At 45.4% G+C, this 22,582-nt stretch overlaps 1 protein-coding gene across 2 annotated transcripts in view; it reads left to right on the forward strand.

Annotated features, from left to right (window-relative positions):
- cfap58 (cilia and flagella associated protein 58) overlaps positions 1-21,603 on the forward strand; it is a 257,337-nt gene extending 235,734 nt beyond the window's left edge. For both annotated transcript variants that reach the window (XM_038773430.1, XM_038773431.1), the window contains one exon: positions 21,283-21,603. In XM_038773430.1, coding sequence (XP_038629358.1) covers positions 21,283-21,403 — 121 coding nt within the window. In that variant the 3' untranslated portion in view covers positions 21,404-21,603. The remainder of the gene's footprint in view (positions 1-21,282) is intronic.
- The last annotated feature ends 979 nt before the right edge of the window (positions 21,604-22,582 follow it).

Genomic DNA, 22,582 nt, shown 5'->3' on the forward strand with positions numbered 1-22,582 from the left:
CCCAACCCAACAACCCGCTGACATCTTGCCGCTTTTCCAATTCTGGCCTCTTAAGCCTCCCCAAATGCTCTACCAATAGCAGCTTCAACTTTAGTTGCACAGTCCTGAAGCTCTGGAATTCCATTTGTATATCCCTCCCCCTGTTTACCTCTCTTTCTCCTCCTTCTGAGACCACTTGCTAAAATCTTTCGACCAATTTTTTGGTCATCTTGCCCCAAATCTCCTTTTGTGGCTTGTCAACAAATTTTGTTTGATTTATTGTTACATTTTGTTGTTGCTGCTAAGAGAGAAGGTATGGGGGTGCCCAAACTTTGGATTCTTGTAAAACATGATGAGAGGTATAAAAAAAAATGTTGATTATCAATATTTCATAATAGCCCAAACAAACTAGAACAAGCAAAAGGAGAAAAAGAAAAAAAAAAGAAAAACATTACAATCAAAAAAGAAAAGAAAAAAAACACTACGCCTAATTGACTGAGATACTGAAACTAATCTAAACCCCCTAACAACTGACGGTGACTAACACCTTAAAAAAAGAAAATAAATGGTTGCCATCTTAGATAGAAATTCTCCACCAACCCCCTGATGGTAAACTTGACTTTCTCTAAATGCAGACATGAGATTAAGTCACTCAGCCAAGCAGAGGCACTGGGCAGAGTGGAAGACCTCCAACCAAGCAATAACTGTCTAAGAACTATCAACAAGGCAGAGACGAGGACATTGATCTCTACCCCAGACTGAATCATCGGAAAATCCAAGATCCCAAATATGGCCACAAATGGACACGGATCCAAATATACATGGAGTATCCCTGACATGGTACTGAAGAATGAAGGCCAGAAGTGTATAAGTTTGGGACAGGACCAGAACATATCCATATGGTTAGCCGGCCCAAGAGAACAACGATCACACCAATCCTCTACATCAACAATTGGGAAGAACTTGCTCTTCCTTGCCCGAGTCGAGTTTGTCCGGTGTAATATCTTAACCTGAATCAGACACAGCCGAGCACATGAAAACGTGGAGTTGACCCTATGAAGGGTCTATGAAGGGTGGCACCAAAGGAAAGGGAGGAAAAGTTTTACGCGAAAATGGCGAACTTGGAAATACCTGGACAATTCTGAAGCAGCTGAAATATTTTACACCCCAGAGCTGAGAAATGTTGTGACCGTTGGGTCCTCCAGTGGCTGATTTGCTATGAGAAATAATTAAAATCTTCCCTCATATGAATTCCATGTCTCATAATCCTCATCTAATGAGTGCCCGTTTTTCCTACCATTTTCAGATCCCGAATTATAGGCTCTCCGATTTTTTTTTAACAGAAAGTATGGCACAAACCACCATCTTTACAAGCAACTAGGATTTTTTTTCCATTTTGCCTGACTATGTTGTGCCTTTTGGCCCGTGCAGAGTCAAAATCTCCATTCTCCGTTTAGCTTTGCCACAGGCCTGCTGGTTCCTGTAGCCCAGACCCCATTCACTTCACCGCAAGGATATCTTCCCCGACTGTCAGTCTTCTTAGTCAGTTGTAGTAGAATTTTATTTTATCTTTCTGGTTTGGCGGCAGTGTTTATATGTGTGGTGGTACTGAGAATCTTTTGTTGCTCCCAATAAAGTCTCACTGTTGGCTGACCGATTCCTTTTCAGCAATTTTCCTGCTTCAGTCCTCATTGCCAGTTTGCTTTGGCCCAAATCCTCGTCGGCAGTTTTCTCTTCTGATATATCCTTGTTGCCGCAAATAGAAAAAGCATGGAGGTTCCCACACTCTGGATTCTTGTCAAACACAATGGGAGGTTTATTAAGAGGTGTTGCTTATACAATCAAAGGACGTGACTGCCCAAAGCCAGTGCAAACACTGCTGTCGTCACTACTTCATGTGACACTAAACTGATACATAACAGTTATGCTCCTGTAAAGTGTCTTGGGACGTTTTATTACATGCAAGGTGCAAAATTAACTACAAGTTCTTGTTATTGTAACATATTCTGAAGCCTGTGCCAGAGCCATTCTATGCTAACCACAGGTATGTGTGACACAATGGTCGAATTGACTGCCTTCTATTTTCGCATCATCTCCTCAATGAATTCTGGCCTAGGATTAGGCATTTCTGCAGAACTGTAGGCCAGTGCTTGTTACACATTCTCCTGATACAATTCATGTATTTTCCTTAGCCTCTGCTGGTCTATCGATGCATTCCCATGGGAGTATCCCTGTGAAAGTTCAGGGGTCTATATTTTAAAAAAAAACATTGTTAGCTCGACTATGGTTTGTCAGCTAGACTATGATTTCGCCATCTGATGAGACCATCAATTCACTAGACACGTGCTTTGAGATATGAACAGTGGTTTTAATCTACTTACTACAGAGCCAGCCTGTTACATGTTGAACTCTCGATGAACTGGTCGGCTGGCTCTGGGCATTGATATTTATACAGCAGTCCAGGGAGAGGAGCCGTGGGCGGAGCCAAGGGTGGAGCCCTGTACAGACTCCTAAGCATTCCCAAAGCTACTCCCCCTAGTGGTCGGGCAACGCAACTGCGCTTACAATCGTACGGTCTCATATATATATCACAGTGTGAATTACAGAGTTACATTCACCACACCATCACAGTAGGGTTTCTTTTCATCGCTGTTGCCATGGAGATTGTGGTTTAATTTCTTATGTTGGAATCAATGCTGCATTAAATTAGAAATAGAAAAGTTGAAGTGTACAATCAGTAAAGCAGTGCCATGTATCTTTCATTTTTAAACATCCAAACATTACTTCACATGAATTTATGCAGGACTGTAATGGTCCAGAAGGGTAGAATGTTGCATATGTATGTATATGTAACAAGGCTTCATTAGCAGTGGAACATCAACGCTATTATTAACTGATGGTGGCAATATTGTAGTAAACTCCTACATTAACAGCTTTACACCAATGTTATTAACTAATGGTGCATGTATTATTGCAATCCTCTAAATTAAAGTGCTACCTCAATGATAGAATTATACATCTTGTCTTCGCCGTTTAACAATATCAACACAGCAATTATTTCACATATATATTAATTTAAAAGTGGTGTTGATGACTACTCTGAGATCAAAATTACACAATCTCTTTCTCTGTTAAAATTAACTGAAGTGAGAAATGGCATAAGTGCTGATTGAAAATGTGCATTTTGGCATTGTGAGACTGGATTTTGAACTTTTATTTATTCAGTTGATGGATGTATGAAGCAAGGAGCCATCAGTAACAGCAGAATTGTACTCAACCACAATCTGAAATCTCATGACCTGACACATACTCCACTCTACATTAGCACCAAGCCAGGGTTGGTTCAATGAAGATTGCAGGAGGACGTGGCAGGAGCAACATCGAGCATACCTAAAATGAGGTGTCAACCTGGTGAAACTACAGCACAGGTCAACTTGTGTGCCAAACAGCATAAGCAGCAAGTGATATGCAGAACTAAGCAATTCCATAATCAATGGAACAGATCTAAGTTCTGCAGTCCTGCCACATCCAGTCGTGAATGGTGGTGGACAATTGAATAACTTACTGGAAGAAGAGGCTCCACAAATATTCCCATGCTCAGAGATGGAGGTGCTGTGGCTGGGCAGGTGATGGAGTCTTGGGTGTCTGAAAGCAGGAAATCAAGAAAAGGAAGGCTGGGGTGAGGGAGTGTTGGGAGAGGCGGGTAGGAAGCAAGAGGTGCATGGACACCATCGGCAGCTAGTGCATCATGCCAGGTAACAGGACGAGAGTGAGATGGGAGTTGAGAAGGGCCTTAAGGCAGTAACAAACTGTCACCCCCGATGTTCTAGGTCATGCCTGATGCCGCAGGCTCTATGGCTGTTGGCCTGTGACGCTCAGAGCTACCTCCTCCATAGGACTCAGGAGGTGCTGATGTTCTTGTCCCCTGCTCTTGCTCCCGTCTATTGTGTGCCACCTTATCCTACGAGAGGGCAGAATGTCACTGATTGTGTGGTGCTGTGATGTTCCTGCCGTGGCTGAATAACTTGTTGGATGTGGAGGTAGCGAGAGGTGGACGTGAGGCTTTTATCACTGGTAGGTGTGTGAGGTTACAGTAGCTATAATTTAACACTTTAATAACCTCTGCCATTCCCACTCTGACCTCTCCATCTTTTCCTCAAACGCTGTTCCAAAATCAACATCGGTTTCAGAAAGAACTTTTTCCTGGGCACCCTGCAGGCCTGTGGTCTGAATATTGACTTTTGCTTCTAATTACAACCCTAATTTTCTTGGGAATGGTGTCACTGAAGGATGTAAGGTAGTCCTGATGCATTCTGGAGGAGACGAGGTGGCATACCTTGTTAGTGTATAGAGCCTTTGTTGAAACCCATTTCTGGTGAGGATAGATCTGCTTGGTTTTCCTGGCAGTTCGACCGGTTACCCACTGAGGCTGGAACTTTACAAATCTTTTAACAGCTGAAAGTAACACTAACGTTAAATTAGACACTGTGGGGGTGAAATATGTCTCCACCGGTCACGGGAACTGGTTTGCATTGAATTGGCGAATCCATCTTATGATGTGCCGATTTTCCTATCCATTGAAGTCAATGGAAACGGGTCAGCAACTTGCTCTGTACCATCCTCGCACAGCCTCTGAGTTTAGTTTCTCCACTCCTGTATCATTTTTCCATAGACTAGGCTAGGATTTTGCATTTTTTCTGTTCCTATCTCATCGCGGCTCTTGTTATATAGGCCACATAATTCACGCAGTTGTGCTAAAAAGGGGAAAAATGCAAATACTGGCAAACTGTTACAAAGAGAAAATGTTGGCATAGCTGGTCTGCAAACATCTGTTTCAACAAAGGTTAACATTTCAGACGGAGACCTTTTGGCAATTGAAGGGTTTCACAACCGAAAAGTTAACTGATTTGTCTCCACAGGTTTTGACAGGAACCTGCTGTATACTTCCAGCTTTTTTCTCTTTGTCACAGGCAACTGAAGTGTGGCTGCAACCTCAGGGAAGAAATGAAAAAATGAAAATCGCTTTATTGTCACGAGTCGGCTTCAATGAAGCCACTGTGAAAAGCCACAGCCACATTCCGGCGCCTGTTCGGGGAGGCTGGTACGGGAATTGAACCGTGCTGCTGGCCTGCCTTGGTCTGCTTTCAAAGCCAGCGATTTAGCCCAGTGAGCTAAACCAGCCCCTATCGTAGAAGTGACCTATCGTGGTGCTATTACCGGGGGTTTATTAAGTGACAAATTACAGTTGACTATCAGGGAATGGCACACATTAGACCATCTGCTGATGATGATTCAAGTTCATTTCCTGTGCTCGGAATTTGAACAATTATGTAATTCGAATTAAGCAACATTGATAACACAGGTGGAAATTTAATGCTTCAAAGATAATTGGAAAATCATTTGAAGCATTAATTTTTATTATTTTTTTTCAGGATGTGGGTGATGCTGACGAGGCTGTGCAGAGAACGAGGTGGTGGGTGTGATTGAATTTACAACTGAGTGGCTGGCACAGCCATTTCAGCGGACGTTCAGAGACAGCCACCTAGTGTGGGACTGGAGGCATGAGTCGGGGGTGGCAGTTTCCTGTCCCCTCAGGTGAACAGTTGCATTTTTTGTGTGACAACTTGGCAGCTTTTATGGGCACTTTCCCTTACAACCACCCCCTCCGCCCTCACCCCACTCTGCATCAGCAAGAAGAAATAATCAGATTTTTTTTTTTTATTCGTTCATGGGCATCGCAGGCTGGGCCAGCATTTATTGCCCAACCCTAATTGCCCCTTGAGCGGGCAGTTAAGAGTCAGCCTGGAGTTGCATGTAGGCCAGACTGGGTAAAGATGTCAGAGTTCCTGCCAGGTAAGGACCAGATTTCCTTCCCTAAAGGACAATGATGAACCAGATGTGTATTTACAACAATTGACAATGGTTTGTGGTCACCATTAGCCTTTTAATTCTAGGTTTTTTATTGAATTTAAATTTCACGGCCTGCAGTGGCGGGATTTGAACCTGGGCCCCCAGAGCATTACTCTGCATCTCTGGTTTACTCATCCAGTGACAATACCACTGTGCCACCACCTCCCCGAATTGAATTTCATTCCACAAGTTGCCATTGTGGAGTTTAAATCCGTACACCTCTCACGGTGGCATGCCACACAACCATCAGAGAAATGCTATAAATAGTTAGAATGAGTTTCTGCTGACCTTATGCCAAAGGACTGGTTGGAGACTACCTGATTGAGTTCTCCATCCCAGTCCAGTACTGTAAATACCACACTCATTCATGTCTGCTCTTCCTGAGGCAGCTTTTTGTTTGTTGATGCTCCATCCTGAGCCAATTGGTTGGAATTGTTTGGAAGTGGTAGTTTGTCATTGCCTTTTACCCTCAGGGCAGGGTCAGGAGGCAGGTCCGAGGTCTACTGCAGCCAGAACGAGAAAGAAACCCAAGCTGTTGGTGTTATTCTGAAGCACAAACTACCCATCTAGCCAACTGAGCTTTATCCAACCCCCTACACACTGTCATTACTGCATCTATATATCCTGCCCCGCCGACAGGAAGCAAAATATATATCTACGCCAACATGCTTGACTAGCTATGACTCCTACCAGAGGAATTTCTAGCCTTCAGAAAACCAGCAGGACCTTATCTCTAAAGAGGGACTAATGCCCTTGTGACTGCAGAAAATCAAATATCAAATACCATTTCTGAGGCAGAGCTCTGGCCCATATCTGCAAGGGGCACAAGGGACCCTGACTCCTCTATTGAACCTCTGAAGGTCCTAAACCTGGAAAAATACAAACTTTATCCAAAACCCAGGAAAAGCAGGAGGTATGTCATGGGTTCGGGCCCTGGGGCGCCTTGCCCATAAGAGATGGAGAGGCGGGGCTTGAGGACCCCAGAAGAGGTATGTTGGGCGAAGTGGGGGAGTACAGAGATTATAGTGGGATAGCTGAGGGGGAGTGAAAGATTGGGGCTGCCTTTAAAATGGCACGAGTACTCTACAATAGAGCCTCGATGGAGAGTTCTTTGCCGAGGCCGAAACAATCGGCAAAGTGCCGTTGAATAGTGGGGTCTTTCTTGGCGCTGCAGCGTAGGGAAACACCCCGCTAAACGGGCCCGAAACCAGACATCAAAAATATTAATCTGGCAGTGCCCTATTTCAACACACAACACAGGTGAATCACCAACAAAATATTGTGGGCCACGTGCCATGGATCTCCTGATCTGCATCAACAGCAGCATAAGCTTGCAATTTTGAAGTTGCAATTTGAGGGTATTGGACCAAAGACTTAATTCACAAATGCAATTCCTTTCTCCACTATTTTAAGAGGCTTTTATTGATTAAAATTGAGGAGGGAGAAGGAATGTTAAATGGAACAATTAAATGTCTACATGTTATTTTTTTTTAAAAATAATTTTTATTCAAGTTTTTTAATAACAATAACAATAACAAATTTTCTCCCCGCAATTTAAAACAAAGAAGGCGTGTTTCCACACCAAAACAAGAAAATAACTCTCCACCCAAAATAAATAAGAACAAATAGCAATACAAGAAAGAAGAAAATAACATAACAAACCCACCACCGCAACCCTCCCCCCTCCACCCCCGGTTGCTGCAGAGACCGACCACTGTCTACGTGTTATTACCCAACACTGTAATTTTATTTTTATTCTTCAGTGTTGTATGAGCATTGGTGGCAAGGCCAGCATTTATTGTTCATATCTAATTTCCCTTGGGTGGCGAGCTGCCACCTTAAACAGCCCAGTAGATGTTATGTAGGTACACCCACAGTGCTGTTAGAAAGGGAGTTCAAGGATTTTGGCGACAGTGAAGGAACTGGAGATACAGTTCCAAGTCTAGTGCCTGGCCTGGAAGTAAACCAGCTGGGGATGTTGCTCTCAAGCCTCTGCTGCCCTTATTCCAGGTGGTTTCAGCCGCAGGTTTCAAAATTGTTGAAGGAGGCTCGTTGAGTTACTGCAACGCATCTTGAAGATAATATACATTGCTGCCACTGTGGGAATGAATGTCAAGGTGCTGAATGGAGTGCCGATCAAGCAGGACTGCTTTGGCCTGGATGGCAATGAGCTTCATGAGTATTATTGAAGCTTCACTCATCAAGCCAATTGGAGAGTATTCCATCACACTTTTAGACTTGTAGATTGTGGAGAGGCTTTGGGGAGTACGGTAGCATAGTCGTCAGCACAGCTGCTTCACAGCTCCAGGGTCCCAGGTTCGATTCCGGGCTTGGGTCACTGTTTGTACGGAGTCTGCACATTCTCCCCGTGTCGGTGTGGATTTCCTCTGGGTGCTCCGGTTTCCTCCCACAGTCCAAAGATGTGCAAGTTAGGTGGATTGGCCATGCTAAATTGCCCTTAGTGTCCACAAAATGTTAAGTGGGGTTACTGTGTTACGGGAATAGGGTGGATGCTTGGGCGTAGGTGGATGTAGGGTGCTCTTTCCAAGGACCGGTGCAGACTTGATGGACCGAGTGGCCTCTTTCTGCACTGTAAATTCTATGAGTCGTTACCTGCTTTTGTAGCCACAGTGTTCATATAGCTGGTCTAGTTAAGTTTCAGAACAATGGGCAGATTTTCTCTTGCTGGAGATGGTCATCACTTGGCATTTGTGTAGTATAAATGTAACTTCCCACTTATCAGTCCAAGCCAGAATGTTGTCCAGATCCTGCTGCAAGTGGCACACACTGCTTCAGTACCTGAGGAGTCTCGAATTGTACTGAACATTGTGCAATCAGCTGCAAAGATCCGCACTTTTGACCTTATGATGGAAGGAAGGTCATTAATGAAGCAGCTGAAGATGGTTGGACTAGGAACGCCAACATGAGGAACTCCTGCAGTGATGCTGGGGCTGAGATGATTGACCTCCAACAAACACACTCATCTTCCTTTTTACTAGGTGTGAATACAACCAGTGGAGAGTTTTCCCCTGATTCCCATTGACTTAAATTTTACTTGGGCTCCTTAAACACTCAGTCAAATGTTACCTTGATTAAGGGCAGTCACTCCCAGCCCATCTATGCAATTAAGCTCTTTTGCCCATGTTTGAACGAAGGCTGTAATAAGGCCTGGAGCCAAGTAGCCCTAGCAGAATCCAAAATGAACATCAGTGAGCAGGTTATTGCTCAGTAAGTGCTGCTTGATAGCACTGTCAATGACATTTTCCATTACTTTGCTGATGATTGAAAGTAGGCTGATGGGGCAGTAATTGACTGGATTGGATTTGTCCTGCTTTTTGTGGGATGCTGGCCAATTTTCCACATTGCTGGGTTCATGCTAGTGCTTCAGCTGTGGGTCAGCATCGCCAAATTGACACCTCATTTTTAGATATGCCTCATGCTGCTCCAGGCATGCTGTTCTGTGCTCCTCATTGAACCCAATTTTATCCCTGGCTTGGGGGTAATGGTGGAGAGGGGGATATGCCGGACCATGAGATAATGGACTGTGGTTGTGTACAATTTTGCTGCTGCTGCTGATGGCCCATGGTGCCTCATGGATGCCCAGTGTTGATCAGCCAGACCTGTTCTGTATTCATCCATTTACCTCAGTTGTAGTGACATGCGACACAATAGAGGTTATTCTCAGTGTGAAGGTGGGACTTTGTCTCCACAAGGACTGTGCGATGATCGATCCTACCAGTGCGATCTTGGTCAGGTGCATCTGCGACAGGTAGATTGATAAAGGTGAGGTCAACTAGGTTTTCCCCTCTGGTTGGTATTGTCAAGGTCCATTTGTGTCCACAAAGGCATAATCAGTGATCCAATTGCATGATTGTTTTGTATCAATGGTATATATTGCTAAATCTAACCTAAGCTACAATTTATTTACCTTTTCTGTTGTTCGATTTACTTTGTGCTCTTTAATGTTCATTTTAATGTTGAGAAATGGAACATCTTACTGATATTTGGAGTGTCTGCAAAACACTTCTTGGTTCATTCCTAGATTAGGTGGAGCAAGGTGTGATGCAGAGTAATAATCTCTCTTTGCCCCAACAACATGTAGCATCCTTAGACTTTGAAGGGAGCCTTTACTGCACCTTGTGGCATTTTACATTCACCTCTCTGAGTGTGATAGCTAGCCTGTGCCAAATTGTGGGGAATTAATGATCACATTGCTGTGTGTGAGCTTGCTGTGCACAAATTAGTTGCAGCATTCCCTACATTACAGCAGTGCCTACCCTTCAAAAGTAGTTCATTGGCTGTGAAGTGTGCTTCGAGAGACCCGTGATTGTAAAAGGTGCAAGTCTTTATTTTAAATGTATTTATTGGACAATGTAAAATCAAAGCTTTTTTGGTTATGAAGAGCTAGATTTGAGACAATGATGACAAATTGAAACAAAGTCACATCAGTGCAAAAATCACATCAATGCGAGATGTTTATAAATCAGTAAACATAAAAAGGAACAGATTCTTTGATATCCTTTATTAATTTCAGATATCTTCCTTGCATGCTGAAACTGCTCAAGATTCTAGGACTTTATGCCTGTTTGTGTGTCAACTGATCCCGCTGAAGCAGTAATAGAGGATGCTAAATCTGACTTCATTCCGAGGTGCTGTTCCTGATCGCTATCCAATGATTTCTCTTTGAAAGCTATGTGGACATGATTTGATGAGGGGTCTTGCACACATTGTGATCGTTTCCACAATCAACAGCTGACCAAAGCCTCAATATTCCTCTCTGCTCCTGATTAATGCTTCGGTTCCCCTGATCATCACACAGAAAGACTTTGGGCTGGGTTCTCCGTTTAAGCGGCAAAGTGCCGGCTGAAACTAAGAATCTGCGGGCGTTTTATGACGCCAAAATTGGTGCCGAACCCTCACCGAATCCGGGTCTGGTGAGGAGCTAGCAGCGAGGCTGGGTGAAACTCCTGGCTCCCATGCCAAAAACGGCCGGAGAATGGCCGGGTCCCTGGCTGCGCATGCGCATAGCGACAACCTGCAGCGGTCGCACCGTACAAAATGGCTCCGGCTGTACGTGGACCTGACCCGTCATCTGCAACCGCACAGGCCACCCCCCACCAGTGCCCCCTCGCGGAAGCCCCCCCAGGCCAGAAGCAAAGATCCCAGTCCGTAGACGCCACAGTTGGCTCCCGAACCGCTCAGATCACATGTCAACCGCACTGTAGGTAACTTGGCCCAACAGGGGCAAAGCATCGCAGGAGGGCCTGCCGATGACGCGCCAACGCGCTTGCAACAGTGTGCGGCGTGCAATGTGATTATGCCACTTCAGAGGGGGCAGAGCATGGCCGTCGGAATGGATTCTCCGCCTGATTACACTATCAGCGTCAGGCAACAGAGAATCCGCCCATTATTCTGCACCTTTCATGACCTCTGGACATCCCAAACTTCTATACAGCCATTGATGAACCTTTGAAGTGCAGTCACTGCTGTAATGCAGGAAACGTGGCAGCCAGGTTGCACACAGCAAGCTTCCACAAGCAACCATGAAATTTATTGATTGCTTTTTAGTGGTTGAGGGGTACGTTGGGGTGAGCACAGGACTGCACCTCGCTTCAAACCAAGTGATGCAAATGAGCCAGCCACTAAAATTGGGCACAGCTCTCTTTGGGCATTACTGTACCAAGAAGCATGCCGATAATGAAAGAGGAATATGGGCACCTTTTGAGCATCACACCTGAGCTGTGGTCACCTGGCAGAGGGCATGGTATGCTCAACTGGATCAAACTTGTGTGCAAAATTGGAGAAGCACGAAGCTCCAACACCAAAATCTTGCAATTGAATCAAAGTAATGTGTGCGGCACTAAGGCATTTGTATGCTAATTGTACAGCGAAACGTATTACACACATAAGAGCTGTGCAAAGCAATTTTACACTTTATAGGCAGCATAGCCAGTGTATTGGATCAATTCCCATACATAATTTTTATGCAATAAAGCATGATCTTTGCAGAAATTATACAGAAGTTCCACTGAATTCGCCAGCAAAGCTATCACCATAAAACAATTACTTAATAAATACACTTTGTCCCCAATATCAGACGCTCATATTTTAAAAATAATTAGCAGTAATTTTCATTTAATTTTCAGCCAAACATGCTAGGCTAAAGCAGTAACCATGAGACCACTGCACAGCATACATTGTTAGATTACAAAGTAATAATAAAGTTGCATGTGATTGTGCATTTGTGTCTCTGATAGTCAATTCAGGAATACAGACACACGGGAACCTCCAACCTGTACAACTCGCGTAAACCTTTCTCAGTCTATTTGATAAATTAATATTCTTCTGCATTTTAAAGTGTAAGAACAAAATTGTTCATTGGAAAATTCTCACTAATGTCTTTGAATTGCTACAAATTAGTCATGGGCACATTAATTTAATTGGGCCAAGTACGATCAGATCTGAATAGTTCTCCACTGGTGAATGAACAACATTTAAACAGTAACATAAAAAGAACAAAATGTTCCAATTTAGGAATACTTCAGAATTACTGCCCTGACTTGGAGATGGTTAATTGCTGAATATTGCCCTTGCTATATTCACTCAGTACTGGGGAAAAAAGAAACTAGGAAGAACCGATTCAATACTGTTTATACGCCTGTTGCTTTCAAGCTTCCTCGCTACACCACACATGAGCCTCGGACCTATAAAGTGATGGGTACTTTGATTTGCTGTCAAATAATTGTTAACCCCTCTCTCTGACTGTCAGTTAAGAGATGCATGAGTGCGGAAGGGTGATTGTGTGCCCTATTCACCCTGTCTGTCTTTGAACAAGTACCTGACCTTTGGAGCCCAGCATCTCGCAATACCATGGTTCAGGTCAGTAACAAAGAGAAAGTGTGAAGGACGTGGGGTTTTGCAAGATGCTGTGTCACTTTGCTGCCTATTCTGCTCACTTTGTAAATGCAGTGCATCATTTTTTATGAAACCTGATTTAGCTAGCCTTTCTGAAACAACCTGATTACAGTGGGTAGTCCACTGAACCATACCTTCGGGATCACATAGCAATTCGACTTCGAGTTTACAGTACTAGACTGAATCCCCGGGGTCTTGTTCGGAAACAATATACATAGAAATAAAAGGGCCTTGTGAGGTTGAGTAGATGACTCAAACAAATGCCACTTTGTATTATATTTTGAGTGGATCCAACCTGCCTGATGTTTAATGGATTGGAGGCATTGCCAAGTGAAGTAATTAGCCATAAAGATCAAAAGGTCAGTCAAGTTTAATTATGTTCTGTTCTTAGGTCGCTCGACATCTCAGTTGGCAACAGCTGGAGCATATAAATTAGTATCTGGCCTAGTTTAGAAAAACCTTGTGCTGGAAAGTGTACAACGACTATCAGCTGAGAAAAGGATTGTGTTTGGTTGTGATGTCCTCTGTGGTCCTATAGGCTCATGCTTTTATATAGCCCTGGCATGCACCCAAGTGAATGACCACTTGGGCACAATAATGGACGGAAGTTTTCACCATACCACTTCTCCTTAGAAATGAAGGGGAGAGGATCAGGGAAGGGAAAGCTTTGAGAAAGTGATAACACGAGGATAGAGCAGCGAAGGTACCAACGACAAACAAAATAGGTAGTACAAGGCTGCAATGAAGAATACATTTTGTGGAGTTGTCGAAGCAGGTTGGGGGACCACCAGTTAGGATGAGGGGGTGGAAGGGCTACCGTGAAAATTTTATACAGTGAGTTCTTAGTAACCGGAATTTCCACCATATTTTGGGCGGAATTCTCCGCTCCCGGGAAAAATCGGGAGGGCCGTCGTGAAATCGGCCGGGTTTCACGACGGCCTCGGAGGCCGCTCCTCGCCCCCTATTCTCCCCTCCTGGCGGGGCTAGGAGCGGCGCTCCGTAACTCTCGGCCGCGGGGGCGTCGTGCCAAGAATGACGCGGCCGGCGCGCCTAATGACGTCAGCCGCACATGCGCAGGTTGGCCGGCTCCAACCCGCGCATGCGCGGCTGACGGCATGATGCTGATGGCATGAACCTGCACATGCGCGGTGGCCGTTTTTCCCCTCAGCTGCCCTGCAAGACGTGGTGGCTTGATCTTGTGGGACGGCGGAGGGGAAATAGTGCGTCCGATTTGGACGCCGGCCCGATGATCGGTGGGCACCGATCACGGGCCTGTCCCCTCCCGAGCACAGTCGTGGTGCTCTTTCCTTGCTGGGCCACCTACAAGCCCCAAACGGGCTTCTCACTCCCGTTTCATGACGGCAGCGACCAGGTGTGTTTGCCGCCGTCGTGAAACGGCTGCGAACGGCAGGCCGCTCGGCCCATCCGGGTCGGAGAATCGCCGTTCGCCGTGAAAAACGGCGAGCAACAATTCTTCCGGGGTGGGGTGGGGGGGGTAGAATCGCGGGGGGCGCCAAGGGGACGTGAAATTTGTCGGGGGGCCCTCCTGCGATTCTCCCACCCGCCATGGGGAGCGGAGAGTCGCGCCCTTTGTGTTTCATTTCTCCTGTGCAAAATTTAAACCTCCCTTTATTCTAATGTATTTGTTGTTAGGAATTTAACCCCCTGTTTCTGCTTTTTTTCTTTGTTTTGGCCATGTGATTCTTTGGGGATTCATCAGGTTTCTTGCTGTAATCCCGGTGGAGTCAGCATGGAAGTGATGTAAAGCAGACATTCACTTGCTTTCTTTGGGGATTCTGCCAGGAGACCAGAGGAATTTCATGGTCCTTGTGCTTTTCCTGGACGTCCTGTCCACTTCAATGGTGTTCCACTCTGTGGACTGCAGTCATCTCTTTGTTCACACTAAATTTTCACACAAGAGTGCTTCTTCAAACTTCAGCTCAACCATAGAATTCACATAAATCTAACCAGCTTCATCAATACTTCCATTGAGAAAAAGATCTTAGAACTGAGAGTTAATCTGTCCTCTCTTGGAGGTAATGGATGCAGCTATAGAGGGTGATGGCCTATTCCTGTTTCAAAGATCTATGGTCCAAAGAGACTTGGGTGTTCATGCACATTATCATGATCATTCAAATGTCACAAACATGTACAGAAATAATTCAAATAAAAGACTAATTGAATGCTGGCCTTTATATCTGGGGGACTAAGGGGTAGATGTGGTACTTTAGCTATACAAAGATGTGGAGATGCCGGCGTTGGACTGGGGTGAGCACAGTAAGAAGTCTTACAACACCAGGTTAAAGTCCAACATGTTCGTTTCAAACACTAGCTTTCGGAGCACTGCTCCTTCCTCAGGTGAATGAAGAGGTATGTTCCAGAAACATATATACAGCCAAATTCAAAGATCTCTGGATCTGTAAAGATTCAATTACCTACAAATGCTCGCATTCTAAGCATTGTCTGGCATTTTTGAATTTGTCTATATATATGTTTCTGGAACACACCTCTTCATTCACCTGAGGAAGTAGCTATACGAAGGCTGTTTAAACCAAACCTGAAATACTGTGAACCATTCTGGGCATCACACCTTGAATAATATATTGGCTGGGTGGGGGTTGTGGGGAGGGGAGAGGAGTGCAGCATAGATATACCAGCATTATACCTGAACTCCAAGGGTTAGATTATGAGAAGAGTTTATTCAATCAAATGTGATTTAGATGCAGTTTTCAAGCTATTAAGAGGAACAGATAGGGAGGCAAACTCATTCTGCTGACTGGGAAGTCTAGGATCAGGAGCAGCAGATACCTGGGAACACCACTCCCTGGAGGACCCTGCCAAGTCAGGTTTCTGGTGAATGGTAACTCCTTTTGATGTTGAGAGCAGGGGATTTGGCAATGGTAATGCCATTGAATGTCAAGGGGAGATGGTTAGGTTCTCTTATGTTGGAGATGGTCATTGCCCGGCCCTTATGTGCCATGAATATTATATTTCACTTGTTAGCCCAGAGTTGGATATTGTCTAAGTCTAGCTGCATTTGGATATGGATTGCTTCAGTACCTGAAGCATCATGAATGATGCTGAACATTGTGCAATCATCAGTGAACATCCCCACTTATGACTTTATGATGGAAGGTAGATCACTGATGAAGCACTGAAGATGGGTGGGCCGAGGACACTACCCTGAGGAAGTTCTGGAGCACAGACAGATCATGGACAGATGTATCGGCAGCAGGCAGGTTGGTGAGGATGAGGTCTAATATGTTTTCCCCTCTTGTTGGTTCCCTCACCACTTGCCACAGTCCCATACTAGCAGATATATATATTTAAAATTAATTTACAGCATATGGGCATTGCTGGCTAGCATTTATTGCCCATCTCCAGTTGCCATTCAGAAGATGGTGAGTTGCCATCTTGAATCACTGCAGTCCTTGAGGTGTAGATACACCCACAGTGACGACTGGAAGACTTTAAGAATATTGGTTTCTATGTATTGGCCAATTTAAAGGTTAAAAGCCTGGGGTTAGAGTGTGTTTGACTGCAATGCTCTTTTTTTTTTTACAAATTCTGTTTTGCAGGGCCTAGGTGTTTTTATCAGCCGTAAGATGACATTGCCAATGAAATGTGTTTTTCAGTCTAGGTTAATGGATTGTGGCTTGACTGGGGAAGTCTCTGGGGAGTTAATGTTTTGCAGCTGCAGAGATAATGGGTGGGATTCTCCATCCCATCAGCCGGCCAATGGGATTTCCCATTGTGGGCAGCCCTATGGAGCGAAGCACTCCAGGAGCCAACCATTCTTTCCACACTGTCTTTCAAATAAACTAAAATATTGGGGTTTCGGTGCAGTATCTTAGCCACTGTTGGGGTCTGGTCTGGAATCGTAATTCCTGCCAGCTCAGTCAGTAATGGTTTACTGAGCCACTCTTGGTGATGGACATTGATGTCCCACACTCAGAGAACATTCTGTGCCCTTCCTGCCCTCAGTGCTTCCTCCAAGCGGTGTTCAACGTGGAGGAGTACTGATTCAGCAGCTGAGTGCGGGACGATATGTGGTAATCAGCAGGGAATTTCCTTGCCCATATTTGCCCTGATGCCATGGGATCCGAAGTCGATGTTGAGGACTCCCAGGCGCAATTCCCTCCCAACTGTATACCACTGTGTCACCACCTCAGCTGGGTAGGCACTGCCGGTGAGACAGGATATACCTAAGGATGGTGATGGAGGTTTCTGGACCAATGTCTGTAAGGTTGGTTCCATTAGCACGACTATGGACATAGTGTATTGACGCCAGGCATTCCCTCACCAGCACCCTCTGGACAACTGCCCGGCACTGCCTCCTGGCACTGCCTGGGCAGGGCACGGGCATAACCCTCTCCCTCCTGAGCGATTCACTCACTTGAGCTCCCTGGATGGTCTGCTCGCCAGGAACACACCTTTGGAGACCAGTCATGATTCATGCCGTCCTGCCATCATTCCGCTGTGGATGGATTTTCTGATGGGGGGGGGGGTGTAATTCCGGTGTCTGGGCCTGATAATCATATGTCACTGATGGGGGAGGGGACAAACGCCTCCTGCTTTTACACAGAGGTAATCGCGACTTTGCAGTTCTCACCATATTTTCCACTCCTGTCGCCGAAACTGCTCAGTGCGAATGCGTGTGGAAAATCCCGGCTTTGGGAATGGAGTGGACGGGCAGGGAACCCCATTGCCGCAGCCTGCAAGGCAGCCATGCAGCTGTGCATGCCACTGACTGCCCACTGTGAACTTAGGGCCACAGGTCATATGGGTAACCCCCAAGGCATCCCCCTAGGTGCCATCTGGCCCCAGCCAACCCATCAGCAGGATGGGCATGTTCCAGCACAACACATCTTGTTGGTTGGGATGAGTGTGTATGGGGAGTGTAATGTGTATCTGCGGCTGCAGCTTGTCAGCCTCCCGAGTGTCAATCACAGACCCGGCGAATCCCGCACCATTTCTCATTGGAATTGAGTGTGTTCCACGTGGCGCCGGTGCTAGCCACTCCATGGTCACTGAATCGGTCCAGGTATGGCATCAGTTTTGCTGTCGTGGAACTCCACGAATCCTGCCCCGTCGTCAATACTTAGTCTCGGGAATGGAAAATCCCGCCGATGGTTTCCACAAAATAGTTGCATTTTGGCTGCAGGCGTGGCCAATTTAGGTAAACGTGGTAACTGTATAATACTAAACCATTCCTTTTTCCATTTCCCTTTCCACCTTTTGTGGAGTTTCCCATTGAATGCACCGCTCATCGCCGGGAATCCCGTACGGAGGTGCGGTGCGCCGTTGGCGGATCAACCACCGGAAAATTCCGGCCAAGTTGTTTTTCCTTAATTTTCCCATATTACAGAAACACTACAGCAACCTTCAAAAGGTTACACTATTAAATAAACGGAAGATTCTAAACACATCAGATTTATTGAAATGGCTTAGAAGTGCTGAAAGATACTGTAATATATAGAGTGTGATGAATAAGCCTGAATTTCCATTTGAAGATAAAATCTAATAGCTTGTACTAGTCAAGTGATCAATATCTTGCACTTGCTTAAGCTATAGTGCAATTTAAAAAAAGATCAATAAGAAGTGACTATTGTTTAATTTGTTTGGAGGAAAAAGACATGATGGTCAGTGAATTCACACATCTCAGTCCTTTAAAGTTGAGTCGCCACTTTGTGTTTTATTGCATTATAACTCACCGAATGCCATCGAGAATGAATATAACCGGGACAGCATTCTCTAAATCAAACTTTTCGCTCTCATCAGCTCAGATAGCTTGGCTATTTTTAACATTAAGGAAGTGGGGTAAGAATTGCAAATTTGCGGCTTACTGATGTTGGACTAAAATAAGGGAAGTCTTACGACGGTTTGTGCAGTTTGAGGGCATCTGGTGAGGAGAATTTGGGGGGGGGGGTGTGTGGGGAGGGGGGGGGGGGAAGGGGGAACTCAGCAAGTATGCCATGTGCTGAAGATCCAACACCGCAAACGCCTCCATGTTCGGCAGCATTCTCCTGGCGGGAGGCTTGAACTATTGGCATGTGGGGCTTTCCTACCCTGGATTCTGACTGCTTTACCCGGAGTGGGGGCATTTTTCAAACCATTTCCCAGAGTTTGAGTGAAAATTCTTAAAGAGGTATTTCCAGGTTTTTGAGCTATTCTTAAGGTTCTTTCAACAATCCTTTTTTCACTTTTGCATTTTGATGGTCAGTGAAAAAGGAAAGTAAAGGGAGCTTAAAAATCAATGTTTGGCTTTACTAGGCTTTCCTCCAGGGATTCTTATTTTCCCTCAGGAGACAGTGAGGCGGAACTCCACAGGGATGCAAAGAGGCAGTTGCTTCTGCTCCTAAGCCTCTCTGTCCCTTCCCAAAGAAACCGAGGGCACGATCTATCGGCCTCTTCATGCCCGACTCGGGACGCGACAAGGCCAGGAAATCACATGAGAGGCTTCTCGTGAGATTCACGAAGTTCATTACGCCTCGCGAGGTCGAGTGAGATCTCGCTAGGCTTCGCGATCCGCATCCCGCCCATTAAGTGCGGGATGCGGATTTGCATATTTAAGTGTGCAGTCAAGCTCACTTAAATATGTTCGCGCCGGAGTTACCCAAGGTGCGGGATCTAAGCCTTGGAGATCCCAAACGGGCACTGGTTTCCACAAATATGGATCATGTGTACTAGTACTTAAGGGGGGGTCTCCCAGGTGATTGTGGGCCCTGGGTGGTGGGGCTCTGGGCAGGGTGGTACCCAGGCACCGCCGATGCCATTTGGGCACATTGGTATTGTCATCCTGACAATGGCACATGATAATGCCAGGGTGTCCAGATGGCACTGCCAGGCTGACAGGGGCACAGCCAAGGTGCCAACCTGGCAGTGCCCAGGTGGCACCTCGCCCGTGCCGGGGATTGCGGCTGCCCTGTCTTTATGAGGTGGGGTGCTGTGGTTTGAGGACCCCCTAATAGGTAAGTGGGGCATTGGGGGGTCCAGAGATCGGGGCGCCATTTAAAAAATGGCATCCCAATCACTTCCTGCACTGACGAACTGAGCTCCATTTAATAGCGGGGTCGTTCTCGGCGCTGCCAGCATTGGCAAACACCCGGCTAAAAGTGCCCAAAACGGGACTCTGTTTCATTTCCATTAAATCGTGCCCCTACATTTCTACATTCACTTGGGAATGTGCGAGGGGATCTGCTTGAATCTTCCGTTGTGCAGTCGTTGCAGGTTCTTACATTGTCTGCTCCATATTTGTGATGCGAGGTAAACTCATGCATTTCTGCGCAGATCACCGCGACACCCCAATGCAAAATAAACCCTGAATGTGACTGGCATCTTTTATATGTGGAGAGAATTATCAAGATTTTCCAACACAGAAGCAGGTCATTGAGCCCAACAGGTCTATGGTGATGTTATGCTCTGCATGAGCCTCTTCACACAGATCTTCATTGAACCCTATCAGCTAATCCTTCTACTTCCTTCTCCCCCATGTGCTTATTTAACTCCCACTTAAATGTATCAATGCTATTTACCTCAACCATTCTACGTGGAAGCAAGTCCAATTTTCCACCACGCTTCTAAAGAGATGTAAATATTTGGAAGTTTGGTTATACTATGTTTTGAAGCAATTGTATCCTCATCCAAATGAAGAACTGGCCACTTTCCATTTCAGGCCCCCAGGGAGAGCATCAACAAATCCCAGGTCAGGAATTGTATTTGGAAATATAGAAATTAGGAGCCGGAGCAGGCCATTCAGCCCTTCGGCCTGCTCCACCATTCAACATGATCAAGGCTGACCCTCCATCTCAACGCCATACTCCCGTGCTCTCCCCAAACCCCTTGACGCCTTTAGAGTCTAGAAATCTGTTAACCTTCTTAAATAAATTCAGTGACTTGGCCTTCACAGCCTAATGTAACAGAGAATTCCCCAGGATCACCACTCTCTGAGTGAAGAAATTTCTCCTCATCTCTATCCTAAATGGCCTATTCTAAAGTGACCCCTTGTTCTGGACCCTCCAGCCAGTGGAACAACATCCCTGCATCCAGTCGGCCCAGCCCCGTCAGAATTTTATACTTTTCAATTAGATCCCCTCTCATTCTTCTAAATTATGTCCGAGCAGAGGAATATAAGAAATAGGAGCAGGAGTAGACCATTTAGCTCTTCGAGCCTACTCAGCCATTCAATAAGATCCATGATTGATCTTCTACCTCAGCTATACCTCCTCCACTATCCCAATTGACTTCCTGGTTACCCAAATATCTGTTGATCTCTGACTTTGAAATATGCCCAACGAATGAACATCCACAGCTTTCCTTGGTCGAGATTTCCAAAGGTGCAGAACCATTTGAGAGAAGCAATTTCTCCTCCTCCGAGACCACGTAGATCTTCAAAAAGAATACCATATACGTTTAAAAACACAGAAATGATTTGCAGTACTTTTGAAATAAATTGAATTTCTTTTGTTTTCCCCTCAGTGAGAAACAAAAAGCTTTGGTGAAGGACGAACAGCCTTTAATCCAGCCTCAGAGGACGAACTACCCTCAGTTCACAGGGGGAGGGTTTAATCTTAAACCGCAAACCAAGATCTCCGCTTAAATATCCACTGTGCTCCATTCTCCATCTGCTGCTGATCCTTCTACATCAAACCAGGTTTTTTTTCCTGCTTATTATTGCAGAAAGTGTTCAGCACAGCCAGGAATAACTGTGGGGACAATATAATTTTCACGTAGCTTAATTTTATTTTGGCATTTCAAATGCTCCAGTTCAACCAAGATAATGAACTTTGTTGAAAAGTGTTTTATGGAATATTGATTTTTTTTTCCCCCCCCCGATTTCATTATATTGAATATAAAAATACCTGTGTTGCACTTTAATGCATTTTCATGTCAGATACACATGGACATGTAGTCAAATAAAATCTGTCTGATTACACTCAAAATGCTTTGTCACTAAACTTATTAAGTGAATCACTAAAATAACAATCCTGCACAAATTTGGATGCAATAACGTGTAAAGTGAAGGACATAGAAAAAAACAAGGCTAGTTCAGGGAATGTGCCAGCAATCGACAGGGATTCCGTGAGCTGCTGTTTGACCTCAAGAAACATTCAAGGTGGGCTTTTGCCATTTCTCCCCATACTAGGACCTTAACCATAAGACTACAAAACGTGGAAGAAGAAGAAGTAGGCCGTTTGGACGATTGAGTCTTCTTCGCCATTCAATGAGATCATGACTGATTTGATGTGATAATTCTCAACTCCACTTTCCCACTTTATCCCCATAGCCCTCGATTCCCTTACTGATTAAAAATCTGTCTATCTCGGCCTTGAACATTCCGAACGACTCCGCTTCCAAAGCTCTCGGCGGTGAAGAATTCCACAGATTCACTGCCCTCTGTGAGAGAAGAAATTCATCCATCCACATCCCTGTCTTAAATGGACGACTCCTTACTCTGAGATAATGCTCTCTGGTCCTAGTCTCTCCCACAAGAGGAAAATTCCTCTCAGAATCCTGTGAGCGCGATCCTAGCCAAGTGTTTCCCGGCGCCTGCAGTGCCGAGAAATATGTGGCTATTCAACACGGCTCACGTTGAATAGAGAACGCATGGCCGAGGCTGCTGCACATAGTCTCATTGTTCACAATAGGGAGGCCTGATAGCCGGACCTCCCCATTAGAACGAGAGATCGGGACGATATTTTTACACGGCCCCCTCGCCCAACACCCACGTCGGGCACCCCCGGCCCAATCTCATGCATGCAAAAAATGCCAAGGTACG

The sequence above is a fragment of the Scyliorhinus canicula genome, chromosome 16 (genome assembly GCF_902713615.1).
Source record: "Scyliorhinus canicula chromosome 16, sScyCan1.1, whole genome shotgun sequence".
NCBI lineage: Eukaryota > Metazoa > Chordata > Chondrichthyes > Carcharhiniformes > Scyliorhinidae > Scyliorhinus > Scyliorhinus canicula.